This window comes from Gavia stellata, chromosome 11 (assembly GCF_030936135.1).
Source record: "Gavia stellata isolate bGavSte3 chromosome 11, bGavSte3.hap2, whole genome shotgun sequence".
NCBI classification, from domain to species: Eukaryota; Metazoa; Chordata; class Aves; order Gaviiformes; family Gaviidae; genus Gavia; species Gavia stellata.
In genome coordinates this window covers 18,644,784-18,664,470 of record NC_082604.1, presented here as the reverse complement: position 1 = coordinate 18,664,470, position 19,687 = coordinate 18,644,784, and the positions used below count along the sequence as shown (strand labels likewise).

At 41.8% G+C, this 19,687-nt stretch overlaps 1 protein-coding gene across 1 annotated transcript; it reads right to left on the bottom strand.

Annotated features, from left to right (window-relative positions):
• Nucleotides 1–277: 277 nt before the first annotated feature.
• On the bottom strand, nt 278–14,887 carry FYTTD1 (forty-two-three domain containing 1). The gene is made up of 9 exons (XM_059822646.1): nt 14,779–14,887; nt 11,245–11,376; nt 8,103–8,248; nt 7,187–7,299; nt 6,241–6,337; nt 5,140–5,201; nt 4,269–4,343; nt 3,459–3,585; nt 278–2,329 (listed from the first exon to the last, which is right to left on the bottom strand). The coding sequence occupies exons 1-9, from the start codon at nt 14,879–14,881 to the stop codon at nt 2,234–2,236; spliced, it is 951 nt and encodes a 316-aa protein (XP_059678629.1). The 5' UTR covers nt 14,882–14,887; the 3' UTR covers nt 278–2,233.
• Nucleotides 14,888–19,687: the final 4,800 nt, after the last annotated feature.

Genomic DNA, 19,687 nt, shown 5'->3' with positions numbered 1-19,687 from the left:
CCACTAAATTAGATGGTGCTACTGAAAAACACATTAATAGCTGACACATTTAAATGCAAGTGAGCTTATACAGTACCACTCCAAGAAGTCCTTAATCTTCAGGATATTAAGCTGAGCAATGAATGCAAGCTCTCTTTAAGTTAGGCTGCTTTTTGGTATATTTGGTATATTCAGAATGTTTAACAAGAATTTAATCATTAAGAATCCCTTGAAGGATATAAGAAAATTCACATAACCAATATATTGTCCAGGTGGTTATAACAGGAACAAGACAGTATGAAACCTGTAACTTTTTATTTAAAAAAAAAAATTAACAGCTTCAGAATAGATCAAATGTAATAACTTCTCCAAAAAATACCAAAAGGTACAGTGTAAAGCATCTTCTCATTAAATACAAACTAGCATTTTTTGATGCATTGCATCAATGTTTTGCATCTATGTTGATGCAAAAGAATTTTTTTGTTGCATCCTGGCCCATGGAAAATGTATACACTGAAACAGGATGACTGACAACACTTTATCTACTCAAATTCTAGCAGTGGGACATTTTTTTCAAAAAAAAATTTCCTACTAGTAATTAAGAAAAAAACCTTAACATCATTACATTTAGTTTGCTTCTGCTAAGGTATATTTTTCAACATTAAAAATAAGGATTTAAGTACTATATAGCATCAGGATGCACTCTGACTTTAAAACTGCTATACAAACAAAAGCCCTTCTACTGTCAAATGCTCTTCAACCTTGAAGTTCCTGGTAAATGCTAGTTAACTTGGAATTTGAGATAAAAATGCAAGCAAACCAACTCTGTAAGAAGTCAAATGCAAATTCTTCAGGAACAATACAGGAATTAAACCCTCTTCAAACCCCATAAACATTTCTGGATGCAGCAAGTCAATCATTCTTTTACCTGACTGTACCTAAATCTCATTGCTATAGAATAGTGTTAAGTTCATCAGTTTCTGGTCTGGAAGCAATTCTGAACACGTGCCTCAGTTTTAGGGATCATATGAATTCAGATTGAGGATGCCCCAGCTGTTACCATCCTGCAGGTTCTGATGCACAAAGTGAAGCTTAAAGCAAGTGACTACATGCTCCTGCTTAATGCCTTACACATGCTGGCAAACTGAGGGCTTTCTTCCAGCAATGTTCCCCAGTTTCGTCCAATTTCAAGGTGTCTGACCACTTCTGATCAGCTTCACATCTTACCTCTCTTTGGTATACACAAACAAGTGCCATTAGACTGCTTGCCTCTGGCTATTTGTAAGAGCCAAAGAAAACCCTCTGGGGCAAGGTATGCAAGATGAGAATCCTGTGTCCGGGAGGGTAAGGAACTCTACCATACCACTGACTTTCTTGTGAACTGTTGTATTTATTCCTACGAAATTATTCAAAAATGTGGAGTTATTGCATTAAGTTTGTGAAAAACCTTACAAAAAGAAATAGAAAGCAAAAGTTTAAGAAAAAACAGGAGAGACATACTCCATTTACAGAGGAGGACGATGAACTTGAGCTATTTGTAATATAAATTACTCTCACACTGCCTATGCAGTATTCCTCCAATATGATCTGGACCACTTTTAAGGATAAGAGTAGAATAGTGTCCATCCCAATTACATATTTTGGGTCTCAGCTAACAGCTTTATTTGTGAAACTGAGGATGCAAAACATTTAGTTTTCAAGAAAGGAAAAAAATTGAACTTCAAAAGCACAAAGAAGTACAACCAATGCTCCCATGAAAAATGCCGCTACATCACTACCAAAGTATTCATGGACTGAGGCTCTGTGCCAAACTGCAGTCCAAAGGAAAGTTCATAGGCAGTCCCTAAAAAAACCCTAAAATGGGGTTTGTAATGAAACACTTACACAATCTTTACCATAACAGAGGGGTCAAAGAACAGATACTGAGCACTCCTAAACAGAAAAACCAACTTTTAAAATCTGTGTCTGTGTTTTGGTTGCAAGATGAACCAAAATCGGTGTTTGTCATCAGCCGGGCAAAAGAATCTTTTCCAACCAGGTGATAGTGCCACTCCAGCGGATCAGTTTCCCCACTTTCCCCCCCTCAGGGCATCATGTCTTTTACGATTCAAAGTAAAAGTAATAAAGATAGATAGCTCTGCCACCATCTTAGCAAGAAGTCTGGAGAATTTCAGTGATGTATGCTGTATTCTTCTGTCCAGTTTTATCTCATTTTTTAGGTAGATGGGATCAGCGCTCAAGTCCATCTGTCAGGTTAGCCCACTGTTACAAAACGGCTTCCTTTGTTCTGAGACAGTGCTGTCCTTTGTTCCTTCAGGATCCCAAAACGTTCGTTCAACGTCATCCCTGTCTGAAAAATAAAGTCATTTCACCACAAACGTAAAAGATGTTAGATTAATTTAATCAAAGTAATGAAGACAAGAATAATTTTTTCCTCATTCTGTATCACCATTTGACTTCTTAATTGCCTCACTTAGATTAAAAATAAATTAAAAAAAAGGAGGTTTAATTTGATTTCATCATTTCCCACCCAATTTAAAAATCAGATTGGACTATACATCAAGAGCTAACATTTCTCAGAATTCATTAAGAACACATGGTACACAATGTCAGGATTTAAAGTCTACTCAAAATATCGTAAGTTGAACTGAGGACAGACAGATTGATGAAGGGAACTTTCACTACACTAATTTCCCCACGCAGATTCTACGCAACTTCAACAAAAGCAGCATTTTAACCATGTTAATGCAGGTTGCTTTCCAGTCCATCCTGTTGAGGCAGGAGACTGGAGTCTAGTCCAAAAGTTCAATTAATTTTACAATATAGTAGTAGACTAGTTTTGACATACTGCTTATTCATAGAAGGAACAAATCCAGACCAATGCCCTGACCCCATGTAGTTTTTCTACAGCTGGCAGTAAGGAGCTGATTACAAGAACAGTATCTAACTGTCACCCTGTAAGAATTCCTTCAATGACAGAATGACAGCACTAAGATTCCTGCACCAAATTGCCCGTCTTCATGAAACTTGTGAAAAATTGCTCATCTTTCAAGTCTTTACGTCATCACATTTGATTTTTTTTTCCCCCCCTAGATGCATAGCAAAAGTTGCCTTATAAATTCAGCTATCAGGGTTCCATGCAGGTTACACAACTGAAAGCAGCTCATCCCTGAATTACGCACACTTGCTGATTCAAGCACAGCAGGAACACCAGAAGGCTTTTAGAAATATTCAACAATTTAAATCCCATTTAAAGCATGTGGGCATGCAAGACATGAACTAGAGGAACAGGAACAGTGAGTTTAGTTACTCGCTTGAAGCTACACAGCAAGTTAGTGGAAGAACTGGAAGCAGAAACAAGAAGTAGTCACTAGTTCCCTCTTTCTGTCATTAGTGAGTCTAGGAGGAAAGTGCCTGGATCACTGGATTTTATCTGTCTTGAAACTACTTCCACAGGTAAGGAAAGAAACTGCATTTACCTGTTTTCCAACACTATTAATATCAAACTGCAATGGAACCCCTTTGGGAATCTTCTTCTCTTCAGACTGGTCCCTCTTCATCAGAAATGGTGGCACAGGAGTACGAGTTAATCGTAACTTCTGGGAACTGCGAAAGAAGAATGTTGCAAAGGACACAGTGAATATGTGTTTTATGCAATAAAGCCTTAATGCTGATAGAGGCATGAATTTTTCATCAAGCCATTTGATCAGGCTGGCTGAATAGCTGGAGGGCACAAATTCAAGAAGGTAAAAGTCAGGCAGAACTATAAAAGGGTAGCATTTGTTATCGTTATCAGACAGCACGTCTCCCAGCAGGAAGCAATCTTATCTTTTACCTCTCAATCCTACTGACAAATGCATAATTTGCAGTTAATTATTCCCATAAATACAAAAAGTAAAAATTGGTACAGTCTTCCTTATGGATAAAATGCTACTCATGAAAAAAGATACTCATGAGATTTTTAAAATAAACCACCTCATGAAAAAAGATACTCATGAGATACGGTCTGATTTAGAAGAGGCAGACAAGGTCAAAATCTACCAACCCACCACTCTTCCAACTCCATACACTACATCAAGCTCCTCACTGGGAGATGCCTTGAGAAATCCAGCTATGATATTATTCAAACACAGCTCAGAAACACTCTGAAAGGAGACAGATTTAAGTCTTCACAAGAAGCTGTGACCTTGAGGTCATCTGAAATACTATCTGCAAGGAACTTGCTAAATGGCTCAGAACAGCGATTTCAGCTATGTTAAGAACATTTCAGAATTTTTTTGAAAACTCACATTGGGGTTATGATTGCTCCTGGGTTGTCAATAGATACAGTCAGAATCCCTCCACTCGTGGTAGAAGTTCGCCATCTAGTTTGAAAGAACACAAAAAACACTTACAAAAACGTTGCAGAAGTTTCAGTGAGAGTACCTTTAAATGCGTGCCCAAAACACAGAATGTACACGCTTTTGGCATACAGGCCAGTATGAAGACCACATGCAGTCAAACGATATACAAGAAGCTTGGCCATTGATTCTTGTATCTTTTACATTATCTAAACCTATTCAGGTTGAGCGCTAGATCACATGCTGGCAAGGTGTTCCAGAACTACAGCACTGACTGAAATGTTCACTTTTTTAAAACATTCAGTTTCCTTGCCACAGACGGGGCCAAAATGGTCCTCATAGCAAATTAAAGAGGTGACAGACTGCAGGTCTGCAGCATACGTTGCTTACTCAGCCTGTTGTGTTACCAGCAAACAAGTTGTGAAGAGCCTAGCAGGCACAGAATGATATGGGAAGAATACGTGGGGCAAGAGCTGAATGTCCACCTTGTGACCTGCCTCGCTTATTTCCAAACTGCTTCATAGGCTTATATGTATATTAAATAAAATGGAAATTACATCAAGAGCTCAAGAGAACATTGACATTTGAATTTTAATTCCAGTCTATGCAGTATTCATGAGTGGTAGAGATTAGTCTGATCCTCCGAAGCTACCACCTTCCCCCTCATTCCTGCAAGCATCTTAAGCAAATAAATTCCTCCTGGTTAAATTAGAAGATAATTTAGGAAATAACTGAGAATAGGGGGAGGATCACTGTCATGCGATTGATACGCCTACACGGAAAAAAAACCAAACTGAAGTTTTCCAAATTAAATACTTACTGACGAGTTCTCTTTACTGTCTGATTATCAAGATCATCTGTTGACTGCACTTGGGCCTGCACCTGAAAACACATCAATACAGACACTGGATTTGAATACTGTCTTGATTCCCATTGTAGCAGCTGGAAATACAGCAGTTCAAAACCAGAAGTTTAAAGCTGTTTGAACATCTTGCATAAACAGGGTTGTACTTTCAGAGGGACTTCAAAGATAGCTATCCTATTAACTTTTTAAGACATTGGAAAGAAATTACTTTAAGAACACAAAATAATTTAAACACAGTTGTCAATGACAGTAACTTAACCAATAAAGAGATGCAAACATTTTTGAGGACTATGTCAACAAACATACACTTCACTAAGATACTCCAAAATGTTACCAGGCCAGCAAGAATAACGTGGCTAGTTCCTCATATGATCAATGTTAACATACATAATATCCAATATGCCACTAAGTCCCACTGCTGTTTTAAAGGACTTTGGTTTTGTTTTTCTTCCTCTTGATCCCGTCTGCAATTCTGCAATCCATGTGGATGGAAGACAGCAGCTACCTACAGTCACAATGATGGCAGATGTAGAACGAGGGCACAAATGAAAACCGAGAACACCACTATCATTCACTGCACACTCTCTATTCTCTTGATCTTATTCAAAAAAACCCTTAAGTAACTAAAATAACTTAACTAAAATAAATAACCCCAAAATAACTAAAAAACCCATCCCCCCAACCCCCAGATTCAGATTCTAAAATGTTTCTGGTCTATCCTTCACCCAAATGCAACTTTTGAAAGCTGCACAGTGCTTTCTAACATTTACTTTTAAAAGGAAAAATTAATACCTTGCAACTACCCTCAAACACTCTGACAAGTTCCATGACCCTCTGAACAGTCCAGCTACACTGGAACAGGAAGCAAGACTCAATGGGTTACCGTAACTGAAGAGGACAAGTACATTTCCCTAGAAGAAGCTGTGCTTATTTCCCAGTCCACCTGAAGTTTCTACCCAGATCTGATATTCGAAGTTGATTCATTAATATCAGTGTTATAGGGTAGCTTAGAACCTGTGGCACAATTTTGTTGTTGTTTTCAGTAATTTTTATTACCTTCAGGCCCCTTCTAAACAGGAAAGTTGCTTGACGAGTGTCTTTCTGCTGATTTAGTTTGTTTCCAATTCTGGCAAAAGTGGATGGCATGTTATTCCTGTAATATTTATTAAAATATAGTTATCAAAGGCTCCACAGATAACATCTTAGAGAGACTACTATGAAAGTCAGGAAAATGCCCAATACATCCCAAAGGACATCTGCAATGCTGCCTCTTTGAGGCTGAACATTCCAGTTGCAATAAACTTCTCATCTACTAGGAACAAAACACATTACTCGTACATGGAGAAATCACTTCTGTTACATAGAAGCCTAGCACTCCTACGTCACAGGACAGTATGGTTATTAATTCTGCTTTTTACTTTGCTCAGTATCCTCTAGCACTTTAAACATTGCTGATTCGCTGAAAAAAAAGGAGCAGTCTCGATACGTATAAAGAAGTTTGTTTACAGTTCCACAATAGAGTCACACAGTGAAAATTTTCATTATGGAGACCAGTTAAGATGCAGTTCATAACAGACATGTTAATTCCAGCACAAATAAAACATGCAATAGCTTCCATGAAACTGAAGATGGCACCAGCTTCCACAAAGGCATTTTATTTAGAAGGTTCACTAAACCATGACTGGCACTTCAAAGCTACTGAAATCCACATTGGTTTTTTCCATACAGGCTGCCTATGATTTAAATGAAGGCAGAATACCAGGTGCTGACAAACAGAGGTACTTCCTGAGTACTCTGAACGGTAATAAATATCTGGCTTTGCATTGAGACCATGTTTGTCCCATGCTCAGCTTCCAGATTTGCAGAACTTCATACACATGGTAGCCTTGACTGTATTACTACTGTCAGTACCTATCATCTTCTCTTGGACTCAGTCCTGTCAAACAAGACTCACTACGGAAAGTCGTCAAGAAGAGTTCAGAAAGCGCACTTTTTGTTTTACCTTCTGTTTAGCGGCGCAGGCCTCCTGAGGGCTGGAGCTTGTTTTCTCTGCATTTCAGATTGTCTCTGCAGGTTTGTTTTCTTTTTCAAAACTGGATAATTCCGCTGTGCATTCTTAAGAAAAAATAAATATATATAGCATCTATGTATACTATACACACACACACACTTTTCCTTCAATTTCCATTTACATACTGCATATAGAATACATTTGGCTTTGTCTACCTTTCACAGTCTAGTATAATTTGAAAATATCTTCTACACTTCCATGAATTCTGTATTCCCCTCATTACCAAAAGATAGTATCAGAGCTTAGTAGTTACTTTTTGATTACTCTGTCTCCCTAAACTGAGAAAACACATGCTCTACATGTCTTTAAAATTACTCTTCTTCACTAAAATTACTCTTCTTCACAAATCCAAAAGCAATGCCTGTTCTGCAATGCTGAATGAGATGGAGTAGGCAAAAATGCACTGCAGGAGTGCGGAAGAGTGAGCCTGCTGAAGCAGTTAAGTATTTTGCAAAAACTCCCATTTTTGTAACAGGCACATACTTAACACCTGCATGTTGGCTGAATCATTGGTTTGTAACAAAGCAATGCAACAACAAGAAATCCTAGTAAGTGAGCTTTTCTTGCAAAAAAGACAGTAACGATCTCCATACTTGCACAGAACATACTTCTGTACTGCAATTTTCATTACTTGCAACCCAATTAAGTGATTAAAAAAACAACTTTCAAACCCAGCCATTAACCACCCCCCCTCAAAACAAACAAGAACTCAGCTAACACATCCCCAATTTAACAAAAGGTTGTACCAGATGTCTCCATTTTATATTTCAGTAGCACTGTTCTGAAGCCATTGTGTTTCATTTTTTAAATCTGTTCTTACATGAACCACTAGAATTGCAGTAATTACCTTCTCGCTAAGTGGCTGTCTGTTCAGAGGACTAATTCCTTTGCGTGAACCCATTGCTTTCTTGGCTGCCAAGCCAGTTATAACTCTGTAAGAACGTTTCTTCCCTGCTATCTTCTTTCTGCGTCCCAAACGATTTTTACCATAACCTGCAACAAGCATGAAGAGTTCAACAATTCTTACTGAAAGAAAAAGCTTATTGCTTTAAGGTGCTAGGTGGGCAACTCAAGTTATTTGGCTGCACACTTCAAGCCTTAGAGCAGAAGCTATCACTACACTTGAATACAATTTGGTCATTCAGTTACTTTAGCAAGTTATTTTAGCCCTAGTACAAGAATAATCAACTTCTCATACAGGTCAGAGTTTTGCTCTAGTCCATTGCATTAATTTCTGTTGAAAATTTGTTATTTGACATGTCTACAGGGACAACATTAGAGTCATTCTGGCATAGAAAACTACCAAAATACTCTGAAATGGAACTTCATCAAGTGCTGAATAATACAAAATCAAAGAAAAAAAAAACCACTCAGCAAACTTTAAATGCCCAGTTTAATTTAAAGAAAAGAAAAAAAAGCAACTTCAAAGCTTATTTATTTAGATCAGTGGTTCCCAAGACATGACTTAAGAAATAAAGAATATACCAATTGGCCCACAAAACCATATTAAACAGCATATGAATTACATCACATTTAAAGTGTTTTCAATTAGAAGTCGGCATGGCAGTCTGGATGAAACTGAGAATTGAAAGCAGCCTTTGAATATAAAAGGCTTGTAAGTCTGAGGTCTGTAGTATAAACATCTGAACTCTCCAGTTACAAGGGTTTGGTTAACCCTGTCTGGAGCCATTTAGCTTCACGCTGTGAATACATACCATGCTTCAGTTTCAACCCGAAGTATCATCCTCTTTAGAACCTCAGACTGCAAGATAACTTTAAGACTAAGGAGTCAGCTCTACAGCAACAGACACATCTCGCTTTGACATATCTGACTTCATAGCATCAATAACAAATCTGTGCTTCTTCACAAGACAGGAGCCATCACATGAGGTAAGCCATTGATCAGAACCCAGCTTAGATAAATTTGCCATGGAGAAACTGCTATGTACCCACATTTTGTGGATGGTTAGCAAATGCTTTTCTTTTCGAATAGAAAAGCTGAGAAACAGGGTTACTTAGGCTGAAAGGGACCTCATGAGCTCTCTGGACCAACCTCTACTCAAATAAACCACCACCTCAAAGTTAGCTCAGGCTGCACAGGGTTTTCTGCAGTTGCGTTCTGTGTATCACCAAGGACAACTTTTATTTAAATGAACAATGTTCTTCTCTCTGTTTCCCCCGCAAAAGCTGAAAACAGTCCCAGATCAAGTTCCTCGCTTCTTTCCAGAGAGTTTGGCAGACACTTCTAAAACCACAAGGAATTGAATGCTGTTGATCATTTGTGGTTTCTGTAGCTGTCCACAAACAACAGAGGATTTGCTACTTATCAGAATAATTTCAATGGCAACGGAGCAGCAATAAATCTATCGGTCATAGGCTATTAATAACTAGAATGCTCAGAAGAACTATTTAATGATACCTTCTGCTCAAAAAAGAATATAAGAGAGGTTTGCTTTCAATGGGAGACAATGTGTGAGCTGTACAGGAGGAAGCAGTTATTCACAGTGTTCCAACGTATCATGAATCTGGCAATTTTGCAAAAAAAATGTTTGCTTTTTCCTAGAACAAGGGCAGGCAAGAATGGAAGGTTCCAAGAGAGAAAAGTAACTGCCAAGACGGTTGTATCTAGAATTTTGTAATTGCAGCTCAAGTTTGTCCTAAAATTCTGAATTCTAATACTTGCTTCTTTTCTGCCCTTTAGATCATAAACAATTGTATTTGGCAACTGTGGTCATAAATAGAAGCCTACGTGTTTGATAATCTACAACTTAAATTCACTTACTTTTCACCTACACAAATATTCTTACATTTGGGTTGACTGATGTAAAATATTTTCTTGCACTGTCACCAATTTACTAAAGATGCACAAGTAATACTGCCATGTTGGCCTGTGTAAAAAGCAAAACTCTGAGCCCTGAGCAACACGACATCCCACTGATCCCCACAGACATTTGTGTCCAAGATGCTGCTGCTACAACAAACATTAAGCATGACAAAGATAAAATGGGGATCACTGTGAATACACCAGACAGATGTGTATTTGTTTTAAATCAATGCTACTAAACAAGAAATTGCATGTATTAACTTAAACACCTAATTAGCTTGTATTGAGGTGGTAAGCTTTCTGATTATACAGTAATTTTCCACATTTTGATCATCCAGCGCTAAAAAGATACTTTTCAAAATTAAATGTAAGCAAAACCAGTCTACACTTCAAGCAGGTGCTGGCCATGTACTGGACTAAAACCTGGGAATCATTTTAGAATATGACTCCTCTTTATCAAAAAAAACCTGACAGTTACTCTAGGAATCTACAGTAAAGCTGTTATTGCGCACTTTTCCTCTCTTCATTCCCTGCCCATATGATTTTTTTTCCCGCACTTTTGTATTCCACTGTAAAAACATTGGCTTAAGAAGGCTGACATGGTGCTTCCTTTGCATCCCAAGAAAAGCCAACTCAGACACTCTGCACTATCAATTTATATATCCCAGAAGCAGCATTACAGTCTGCGGTAACAGCTATTTTGGGGAAACCTACTAGGAGAATCATACCCAGCAAATATAAACATGCTGGCTCTTTTGCACAAAGGTCTGAGCTCTGGCAAGGCCTCCACATTTCCTAATGTACAGGCTTTGGCATAAGCACTCTTTCTATCCATCTCTGAGAAGGGACAAAGTATCAACACAATTTGCAAAATTAAAATAAATTTAAAAAATTAGAAAGAAAGCCAATCCTTCTTTGAATCAAATAGAGTCCATCAAGCACCTAAGATCCCTGTTGGCCAAACATGTCAATGACCTTCTCACACTGAACCAGAAACAAAACCAAGCATAAACGGATCACAAAGAACTGAATTATAATCAAAACTGCATATGACACTATTTGAAAGACACCTGAATTGACCATGTCAATCCATACACTTTCATTAGGTTACATTTCAACTCAAAAAAAAATATTGCACAAAGCACATTATGTTTGGCATACACACCTTTCTGCTGTTGGATTCCCCACTTGGAGCCTGGTGTCCTGAACTGTCGAGTTCGATTCTGCTGAAGCCCTCTTTTCATTTTGGGAGAATACTGCTTTCTCTCTTCTTTCTTGTTCAGTTTAATTATATCATCTGTGAGCAGAAAATAAAAAAACAAGGATTTGACACATTGCAGACATACTCTACTTCTGAAGAAAAAACCCTATCAGGTTGGAGTCATGGGAAACAGACCAGTTAATCTTGCAAAGCCAGCACATACAAATTAAGGTTCCGGACAGATGTCTATAAAATATCCAGATCCTGTTAGTCTTACAGTACTTCCTTTATAATACAATGCCCTAGCAAAAGAGAAGCAGTTGCATACATCCAGAACATCCAAGAGACTTGAAAAGATCGTGGCAGTCAGCCCAGCATGAAATTTTAAATTGAATGACTACATTAGTTTTTGTATACCATTAAAACAAAGGTAATCCCATCTCACTAACAGACTTTGCAGATTCTAGACAAAATGTCAATTCAAGTCTTAGTTCCTTCATCCTAAGTTACTTAAAAATCACACAAAAAGAACTCAGCCCATCCGTTATCTTCATATGTTCACTGAGGTTGAGATGATGGGAAAAAAGCAGACAAGAATTCTCTCCCCAAGTATCTACAATCCAAAGCAATGATCTTATCTATTGTCCAGGGAAACAACATTGATCAAATTATTAATTGGTTTAAGAATATATGTAAGGTAATAAACTGGTGAAAAGTGAACAGCAGGTCTGTCAAGTGCAAATCATGCCACACCAGTCTGATTCCCTTCACCAATGGATAGCTGGCTCAGGAGATAAGAGTAAAGCAACAGATGTGGCATGCTTTTATTTGACTGTTAGCTTGTTTACAAAAACACCATAAAGGAAAATGTCACATTATGTTTATTGCATCTAGATCGGGAGAGCGCAACTGCTCTCATAAAAATGTTATATTTCAACAGGGAGCTACCACAAACACGGACATCCTTTTTTGCACTGGGGAGAGATCGGAACAGGGTTACTGTGCTTACTTAGCAGGGTTCCCATGGACTCGGATGGGGTAGAACAGAGAAAACGGTGTAAAAAAAAAAAAGAAAAAGTCACAACATATTGTTATCCAGTGTTTTGTACCCTGCTGAAGCAAAGCTAAGAGAAAAGCAGCTTACTTCACTGCAAAAATGATGGAATATTCAGAAAAAACACCTATTAGGATAAGGAATACTGACACAGGTCACTCAGGGTTTGATTTCTACAGAATCTTCTTTACCAAAGGCATCATCCCTAGAGCAAGGATTCCCAAACTATACTTTTTACATGAAAAAGGAAACCAAAGCCACTTCAAAATGGTATACAACTCCAAAATAGCAGAAACGATCACTGCCAATAGCAGTACTCAACCAGAAGCATTATTTGAACTTAGCACTACTAATAAAGTGATGTTCAACAAAAACTAAAACTTCCAAAACTTTTAGAGCAGAATATGTAATTCTGTGTAATGGCTGCTTCCATTCCTATGTACCTGTGATACAAAACCACCACATTCAGAGAGCACAGACTCCTGCTTCACAGTTCATCTGCTCCATCTTAAATCCCATTTTTGCAAGTTAGGTGCTGCTAACTGCTGCTGCACACAGGGTTACAAGTTTTTAAATAAAAGAACTTAAGTTTCAGCTATTCTCTTATTTGAGGAAATGAAGGATATCTGGGACTTTACATATTTGTTAGCCAAGACACACTGAAGCACTCTCCTATCTTGCCTGAGATCAGAGATCAAACCTATAGATAGAAGAGTAGAATAATCTGGGATTATTATCAAACTGGAAGCTTAGCTTCAGATGAGTTGCACATAACACACCAGCAACAAAAACAGGTTTAATCTGTATTACTATATGAGAAAATACTCAACTTTAAGATCTAGATCTTAAGATTTCCTAGATTAATGTTGTGTCAAATTTTTTTGATATCACAACAAACGTGGGATTGAATCTTATTTTTGTTTACACCAGAACACACAACTTTGACTCCGGGACAGTTGCGCGGATGAAACTGTTCTCATGCAAGTTACCCTTGCAAGGAAACAAGGGACACACCCACTCACAACAGCTTCTTAAACAAGATGTCACCATGACGCCACAACAGTTTGCTATTAGTCAACGTCCAGGACATGTAGCAGTGGCTAACTGACAGGTTAACTTGGTCAAGTAAGAAACATTAGATTATATGAAAGCAGAACTAGCCACTCAGAATCAATAACTCTACTAATCCTGGTAACCTTGGAAACAAAGATTCAGTGTGCTATACTATAAGTAAAAATAGATTTATAGATTTATATGAATGCTGTAATGCTACTCCACATTCAGACAAACTTTAAACATCATTTCATGAGTAATATCCACTGGCAAAACACAGAACTCCATTAGATCATTTACAGAAAGAAAAAATATAAAAATCCTCTTATTTTAAGGTGGTCCACAAAGGCCAAGTCTACTGTTAACATTCTAGTTCACATCGTGATTTCACTTTTTGAAGCAAGTCTCCTGATAGTATCTATCTACCATGCTCTGGTAGTGTCATGGAGCAATGTCAGAGTGTACAAACCCAATTTTTTTGGATAAAACTAAACTGGAAGATGCACTCCAGGAACACACCAAATGTGTCCCCAACTCAGCAGGGACTCAGCGCATAGGACCAGAACAGAACTACTCTGAGGTACCTCTTTGAAATATACATAGTGTGGATGTCAGTTTCTCAGATACTCTTGAAAGACACAGCTTTGCAGATCTGTAATGAGGCTGTGCAACTTCCTAACACACACACACCACCAATGGGAAGACAGAGGAGAAAGGGGTAAATCGTCACAGGAAACTACGTGGTAAAGACAACATCAGGCTTGATCTGACTGGTAAAGTAGTGCAGAGGAGTTACAAATAAGCTTTGCCATTACCAACTTCCAAACCTGGCAAGAAAAAAAGGCAAGCGCGGCTGAGCAGCAACCTAACCACCCCCGCCCCTGCAATTACGAGCCCTGGGACGCTCCCCCAGGGCCACCCAGCAAAGAGCCCCGGCACCGCGGGCCTGACTGGTGCCAAACGCACGCAGCACCCCAGTCTTCGGCCTACTCCGGACACACAGATGGAACGGGGAGCCACCCCGCTGAACCCGCGTCCTCCCTAGCTAGGCACAGCGACCCCCCCGGGCCCAGATCCCTGGGAGCCCCGCTGCTCCCAGGAACACAGCCAAGCCGAGCCTCCCGTCCCCACCACGACGGGCCCACAGACCCCCGAAGCCTGCCTCGCATTCCGCTCCCATACAGCTCTCTAGCTGTCGTAGGGTCCTGCCCCCCCCCCCCCCCCCCCAGACTTGGCGCAGACCACCCCCCTACGCCCCGCGTTGGTTCCGCCCGCGCCGGTGCCCGGCAAAGCCCGTTGGCTCGTTCCGCCCCCCCAGGCCTAGCGCTTGGTTCAGCCCGCGCCCCTCCACCCTCTCCACTACAGCGGTGGGCCCGAGGCACTCTCCTCACCGAGGGACATGTCGATTTTCTCCAGACTGTCACTGCTGCCGTTCCGGGCCCCCGCTGCAGCCGAAGAGCCCGAAAGCGGCACCGCAGCCCCAAACCCGCTCATGGCTGCCCGCAGGACCACCGCCGCCTCCCCTCACTGCCTCGGCCAGTGGGCTGCACGCATGCGCAGGGTGCGGCCGCGCATGCGCCACAGCCCTCCCCACCCAGGCACTGGCAGCTCGCGCATGCGCAGCAACACCTCCTCAGCCCTGGAAGCAGACGCCTACGCCGAGAGGAGCTGCCTCCCCTCTTCCACCCCCCCCCCCGCTCGGTAACTGGTGTGCCGCCCCCTGCCGGCCGGGAGGAGCAGGTACAGCGGGGGTGGGGGGATCCGGGCGGGGGGCGTCCCGGCACTGTTCCCCCGCGTCGCCTTTGGAGCTGCCGACGCCGGTGCCTGCACTGCCGCAGCCCACCCCAGCGGCTGCCGGGGTGCCGCGGGGTGGCCCCCGTGCCTGCTCCCCTCAGAGCGGGGGGCGGCCTCGGGGTGCGGTGGCAGCGCCGCGCCTGGGAGCAGCGCGGCCTCGGGCCCGGCGGGTGGCGATGGCGGGGCCCGCAGGGAACCGGCTGGGTGCGGGCGGCCGGGCCGTCTGCAGGCCGCTTGCAGGAGGGCTTCTCCAGGGACAGCGGGTGTCCTTGGGAAGCGTGAGGGCCGCCCTGCCCCGTCGGCCTGGGGCGACGGGGGCCTGGGCCCGGGGGCTGGCGGGCGGTGCTGGGAAGCGGGGCTGGCGGTGGCGGGGTGCCGTGCGGCCGGGGGCCTGGGGGCCACGGCAGTTGTGCCGCAGGGCACGAAGTCATGGGCCGGCCGGAGAGCCGACTGAGTGCTGAGATGCTGCAGGGTAGGGGAGAGGGTGTTCAGCTTAGAAGCTGAACGCGAGGTGACTTTGCCTGTGACCCCAGTGAAATTAAGAGAAATAACCTGTTCTGTAAGCGGCCAAACCAACGCAGGCTAGTTTCTAACAGAAATGATGTCTCCAAACGCCAAACAGCAGGGCTCAAACCAGGTTCCTATTTCAAAATACCACGATAGGCTTAAAATTACTACTGAAAACCAGAACAGTATGACTACTGGTGTTTTGTTGTCTTTGGGTTCTTTTCAGAGTTGTTATCTTCTCCAGTTTTTGGTCAGAATCACATGATTCAGAAATTCAGAAGAGAAATTAACAACTTGTTTTTTGAACAAGGAACTAGTGAAGCCTTCCCCCGGCCCGTACATTTGCATTCTTTGCAGCTGTGTGTATTATTGGTGGGTCAACAGTACACACATACCTCCTGGTCAGCTGGCTGCTGCTAAATGAGTTGTAACAGGGCTGGGATCTACCTCTTGTCACTCAGTGGCACTTCCTTCATTCGGCACTCTCTGTATTAAATTCAAGGGATTGTAATTCTCTTTGAAATCTCCACATCTTGCTCGTAGTTGTTTGAAATTGGTCAGTGAGTTCCAGAGATAGTAAAGGAAGGAGCAGATGGGCAGACAAGGTGATTGCAGAGGCTGGACTTCCTTCAGAAACCAGGCAGTAAATGCAGGAAGGAAAACCTGTACCGATTTCCCCCACTCACAATGGTGGCCTGGCATTACTGTCCACATCTCCTTGAGTTTTCTCCGGGAGCTGTGCTGAGGCTGCCATTCAAAAGTTGACTTCCCTCGCCCTTGGCCTTCAGAAGGCTTTGCAACATGACCAAAGGATAGCTTGTTCTAGGGTTTGACTGACTGCCGCCAGAGGGGGGAAGCTCCATATGGAGACTCCAGGGACTACGCTGCGAACGCCCTTGGGCAGGAATAAATGTTTCCATACGCATGACCTTATGTACAACTCCTTGCAGTAGGAACACTCCCACATTTCATTAACTGCCCACATACTCCATATGCTCATTTGCTAAAATAAATACTCTGTGGCAAATGCGATGTCCTCGGTACCCAATACACAACTAACTCCTGCTGTGTAATGCCTGGCACGGTTCTGTCCTGTGCTGGGAGGCGCCTGTACCCAAACGCGACACAGGCCTTTGCCCCTAACTGCAGAACTGGAGATCTTTCTAGGAGTACTATCACGAAAAGCAAGAATGACAGGAGAGAGCTGACGCTTTTTGGCTTCTGCTCTGTCCTGTACTACAGACTGTTGACAAGGCCTCGTTCTCTCCGTTTACACTCTATGCATCTCTTCCCTTTTAAAATAAGGCCAATAATATGCTTTTAGATGTTCCTCTTGCTGCTTTCTACTGGCTAGAAGAGAACGGCTCAGTTAATGTCATAGGACATCTCCAGCTAGCGGGAGATTCTCCCTTCAAGCAGGAGGAGCCCGTGGCCACGGTGCTGGAGGCTGCGAGTTCCACCCTGTTTTCTTCTCTGTGTTCTCCATGTGCAGCGTAAGTTCAGACATGGAGTCTTGGAGCCAGAGATTTGATAATTTATGCATTTTCCTCCAGATGACAAGTGGGATTTGATGACAAGTGATTGATGACAAGTGGGACTTGAAGTTCTTAAAGTAAAGTTACATTTCTAAAGGGAAGATGCTATTGCCAGATTACCAATAAATACTAATAATAGAGGTGTCAAATAAAAGATGTATTTTTTTAAAAACTTCAAACCAAATTCCTGTGACGCTATAGGGTGCAGCTCAATCTGGTGACTGTGTCACACTGATAAACAAATGCTCTGTTTACCCAAAACAAATACACTAGCTGCAAAGGTGGCAGATGCTGCCTGCCCTTGTGACAGGTGGAAATCAGGCAAAATCCAGATTGTACCACATCCATGGGTTGTGTTTCTTATCCAAACAGGACACCAGCTGTCTGCTGCTCGGCACAGCAGAAAACCAAGCAAAGGGTCTCATCCTGAAGAATACGTTTCTTCTGCGTTCAAAATGGCTGAAATGCTGTGGGGATCATGGAGGCAACCATGCAAACATCAGCTCTTGGTTTTCTGTTGGACTCTCAGGATTGTGTCAGCATCTAGTCAAGTGACAAAGCTTCCATGTGGCATTGACAGTTATAAAGAACTAGTACTTTAACTGTATAAAGTACTGTATGACTGCAGCCCTGCTGAGTTTGTATCCACTGTAAGAAGACACTATGTCTAAAGCATCCACAGGCTGTAGTAAGTTTAGGGGCTGGTTCTTTCCTGAGCCTTTCCCAGACTTCCTGAGCACCGGTTGTCTCCTCACAAAAATGAGACTTCACAGCGTGGCTGGCCAGCAACCCCTGTTCTTACGGTACACTGCGGAGGAATTGCAGACTAGATGTTACCAGCTGAACATCCTGGCTGAAATCCCCAGGAGGAGGTGTTAAAATTACCAAGCAGAAACCACACCCAAAGAATCAGATACTAAATGCACTCATAGATTTAAAGCCAGAGGGGACCATCTAGTCCAAGCTGTATGTCACGGGCTGTGGAATATCACACCTGCATTGATCCCAGAAACAGGTGAGCTATTCAAGTGCATCTTACAAAGGAGGTCTCTGCTTCCCAAGGGGCACAGGCACTACCCCTACTAAAAATAGCTTCTTATTCCTAACATGAATTTGTCTGGCATCTACCAATAACTTCCAGTTCTGCCTTCTCTGTGAGGTATGAGTAAAGAAATTACATTGAGTTGGTAACTGACTTTATGTCACCCAAATCTTCCCCAAACAGCAATCAGGTCTGTGAGATTCCAAATTCTGCTACTGTTCAGCAAAAGGATACGTATATGCTTTCATACATTTACAAATGTTGACCTCTATTGGCACTCCTCAAATTTTACACTGGAGGATTAATCTCCAGTTTAGTCTCAGCGCAGTCCCAGAAGCCAACACGTCTGTGTGTGACTATGGGCTCTGGGTGATCAGGCTTATTTTTGATGGAATGATCTTTTATATGCTCTCTAAATTGACATGGGCATTGACAATAGTTCAGTAAACAGTGTCTATAAGTAACATATGCGAACCAACATAATGAAGCAGGGGAAAAGGAGAGATTTTTCTGAAGAAAAGAAATTTAAAGAATCACTGTTAAGCAACATCCAGGCTATTTCTGACTTGTGGAAATAGAATAATCCTGTAATTCCTGATTTAGGAGCTAAATTAAGATTTGTCAGCTTCATTTGCATGCTCCATTTTATCAGGCATGATCATCTAATGATGACTTTACAATACGAATCTTGACAACTTGATTTTCTCCAGTATTTTTACTGTGAGGCTTAATACATAGTCTGATGCCCTGACACCAAACATGCCACGTACAGCCAGTGTTTTCAACCCGTGCGATCAGTGCAGTAGGCTCTACGCAAGAAAATTTCTGCCTGCCTGACCGTGTCGGTCCGCACTTGCATATGATTACTAGGATGTGTGGGGAGTCCTAGCCTCTTAATTAAGTGCCTTCTGAAAAACGTTTTGTTGTTGTTATTACTTTAAGAATAGCAGTATAGAACCCTGCTCCCCCAAATGCTGCTGAAGTACTGTACTGGTAAAATAAGTCACATAGAAAGTGTCGGGTCAACGGGTGTGTCTTCATGTATGCAGCATCAGTGCGCAGCATATACTTATCAGTAACAGTTACAGGAAGTTTCCACTGTGCAAAAGACTACCTTTGGTTTCTGAGGCATCAAACAACTGTGGAGACATATCTGGGTTTTGACTCCTATAATAATCTGTTATTGACTGTTCTCAAGTCTGATGACAGCAGCATCACTTTTTCATTTTTCGTTTCACTGCTTTATAGTGGAAAGTACATATAATTCTGCAATCTTTTTCACATCCTCTTTACTGTGGGCAGGAGAACTGAAACCTCTTTCCACTTGTCTGTCTCTGTTGGTACGTGCAATGCATGAGCTGTGTCTCGGGGACTCATGGTTTATTTGGTTTTTTCCCTGCCATCTCAATTTTCTCACCAACT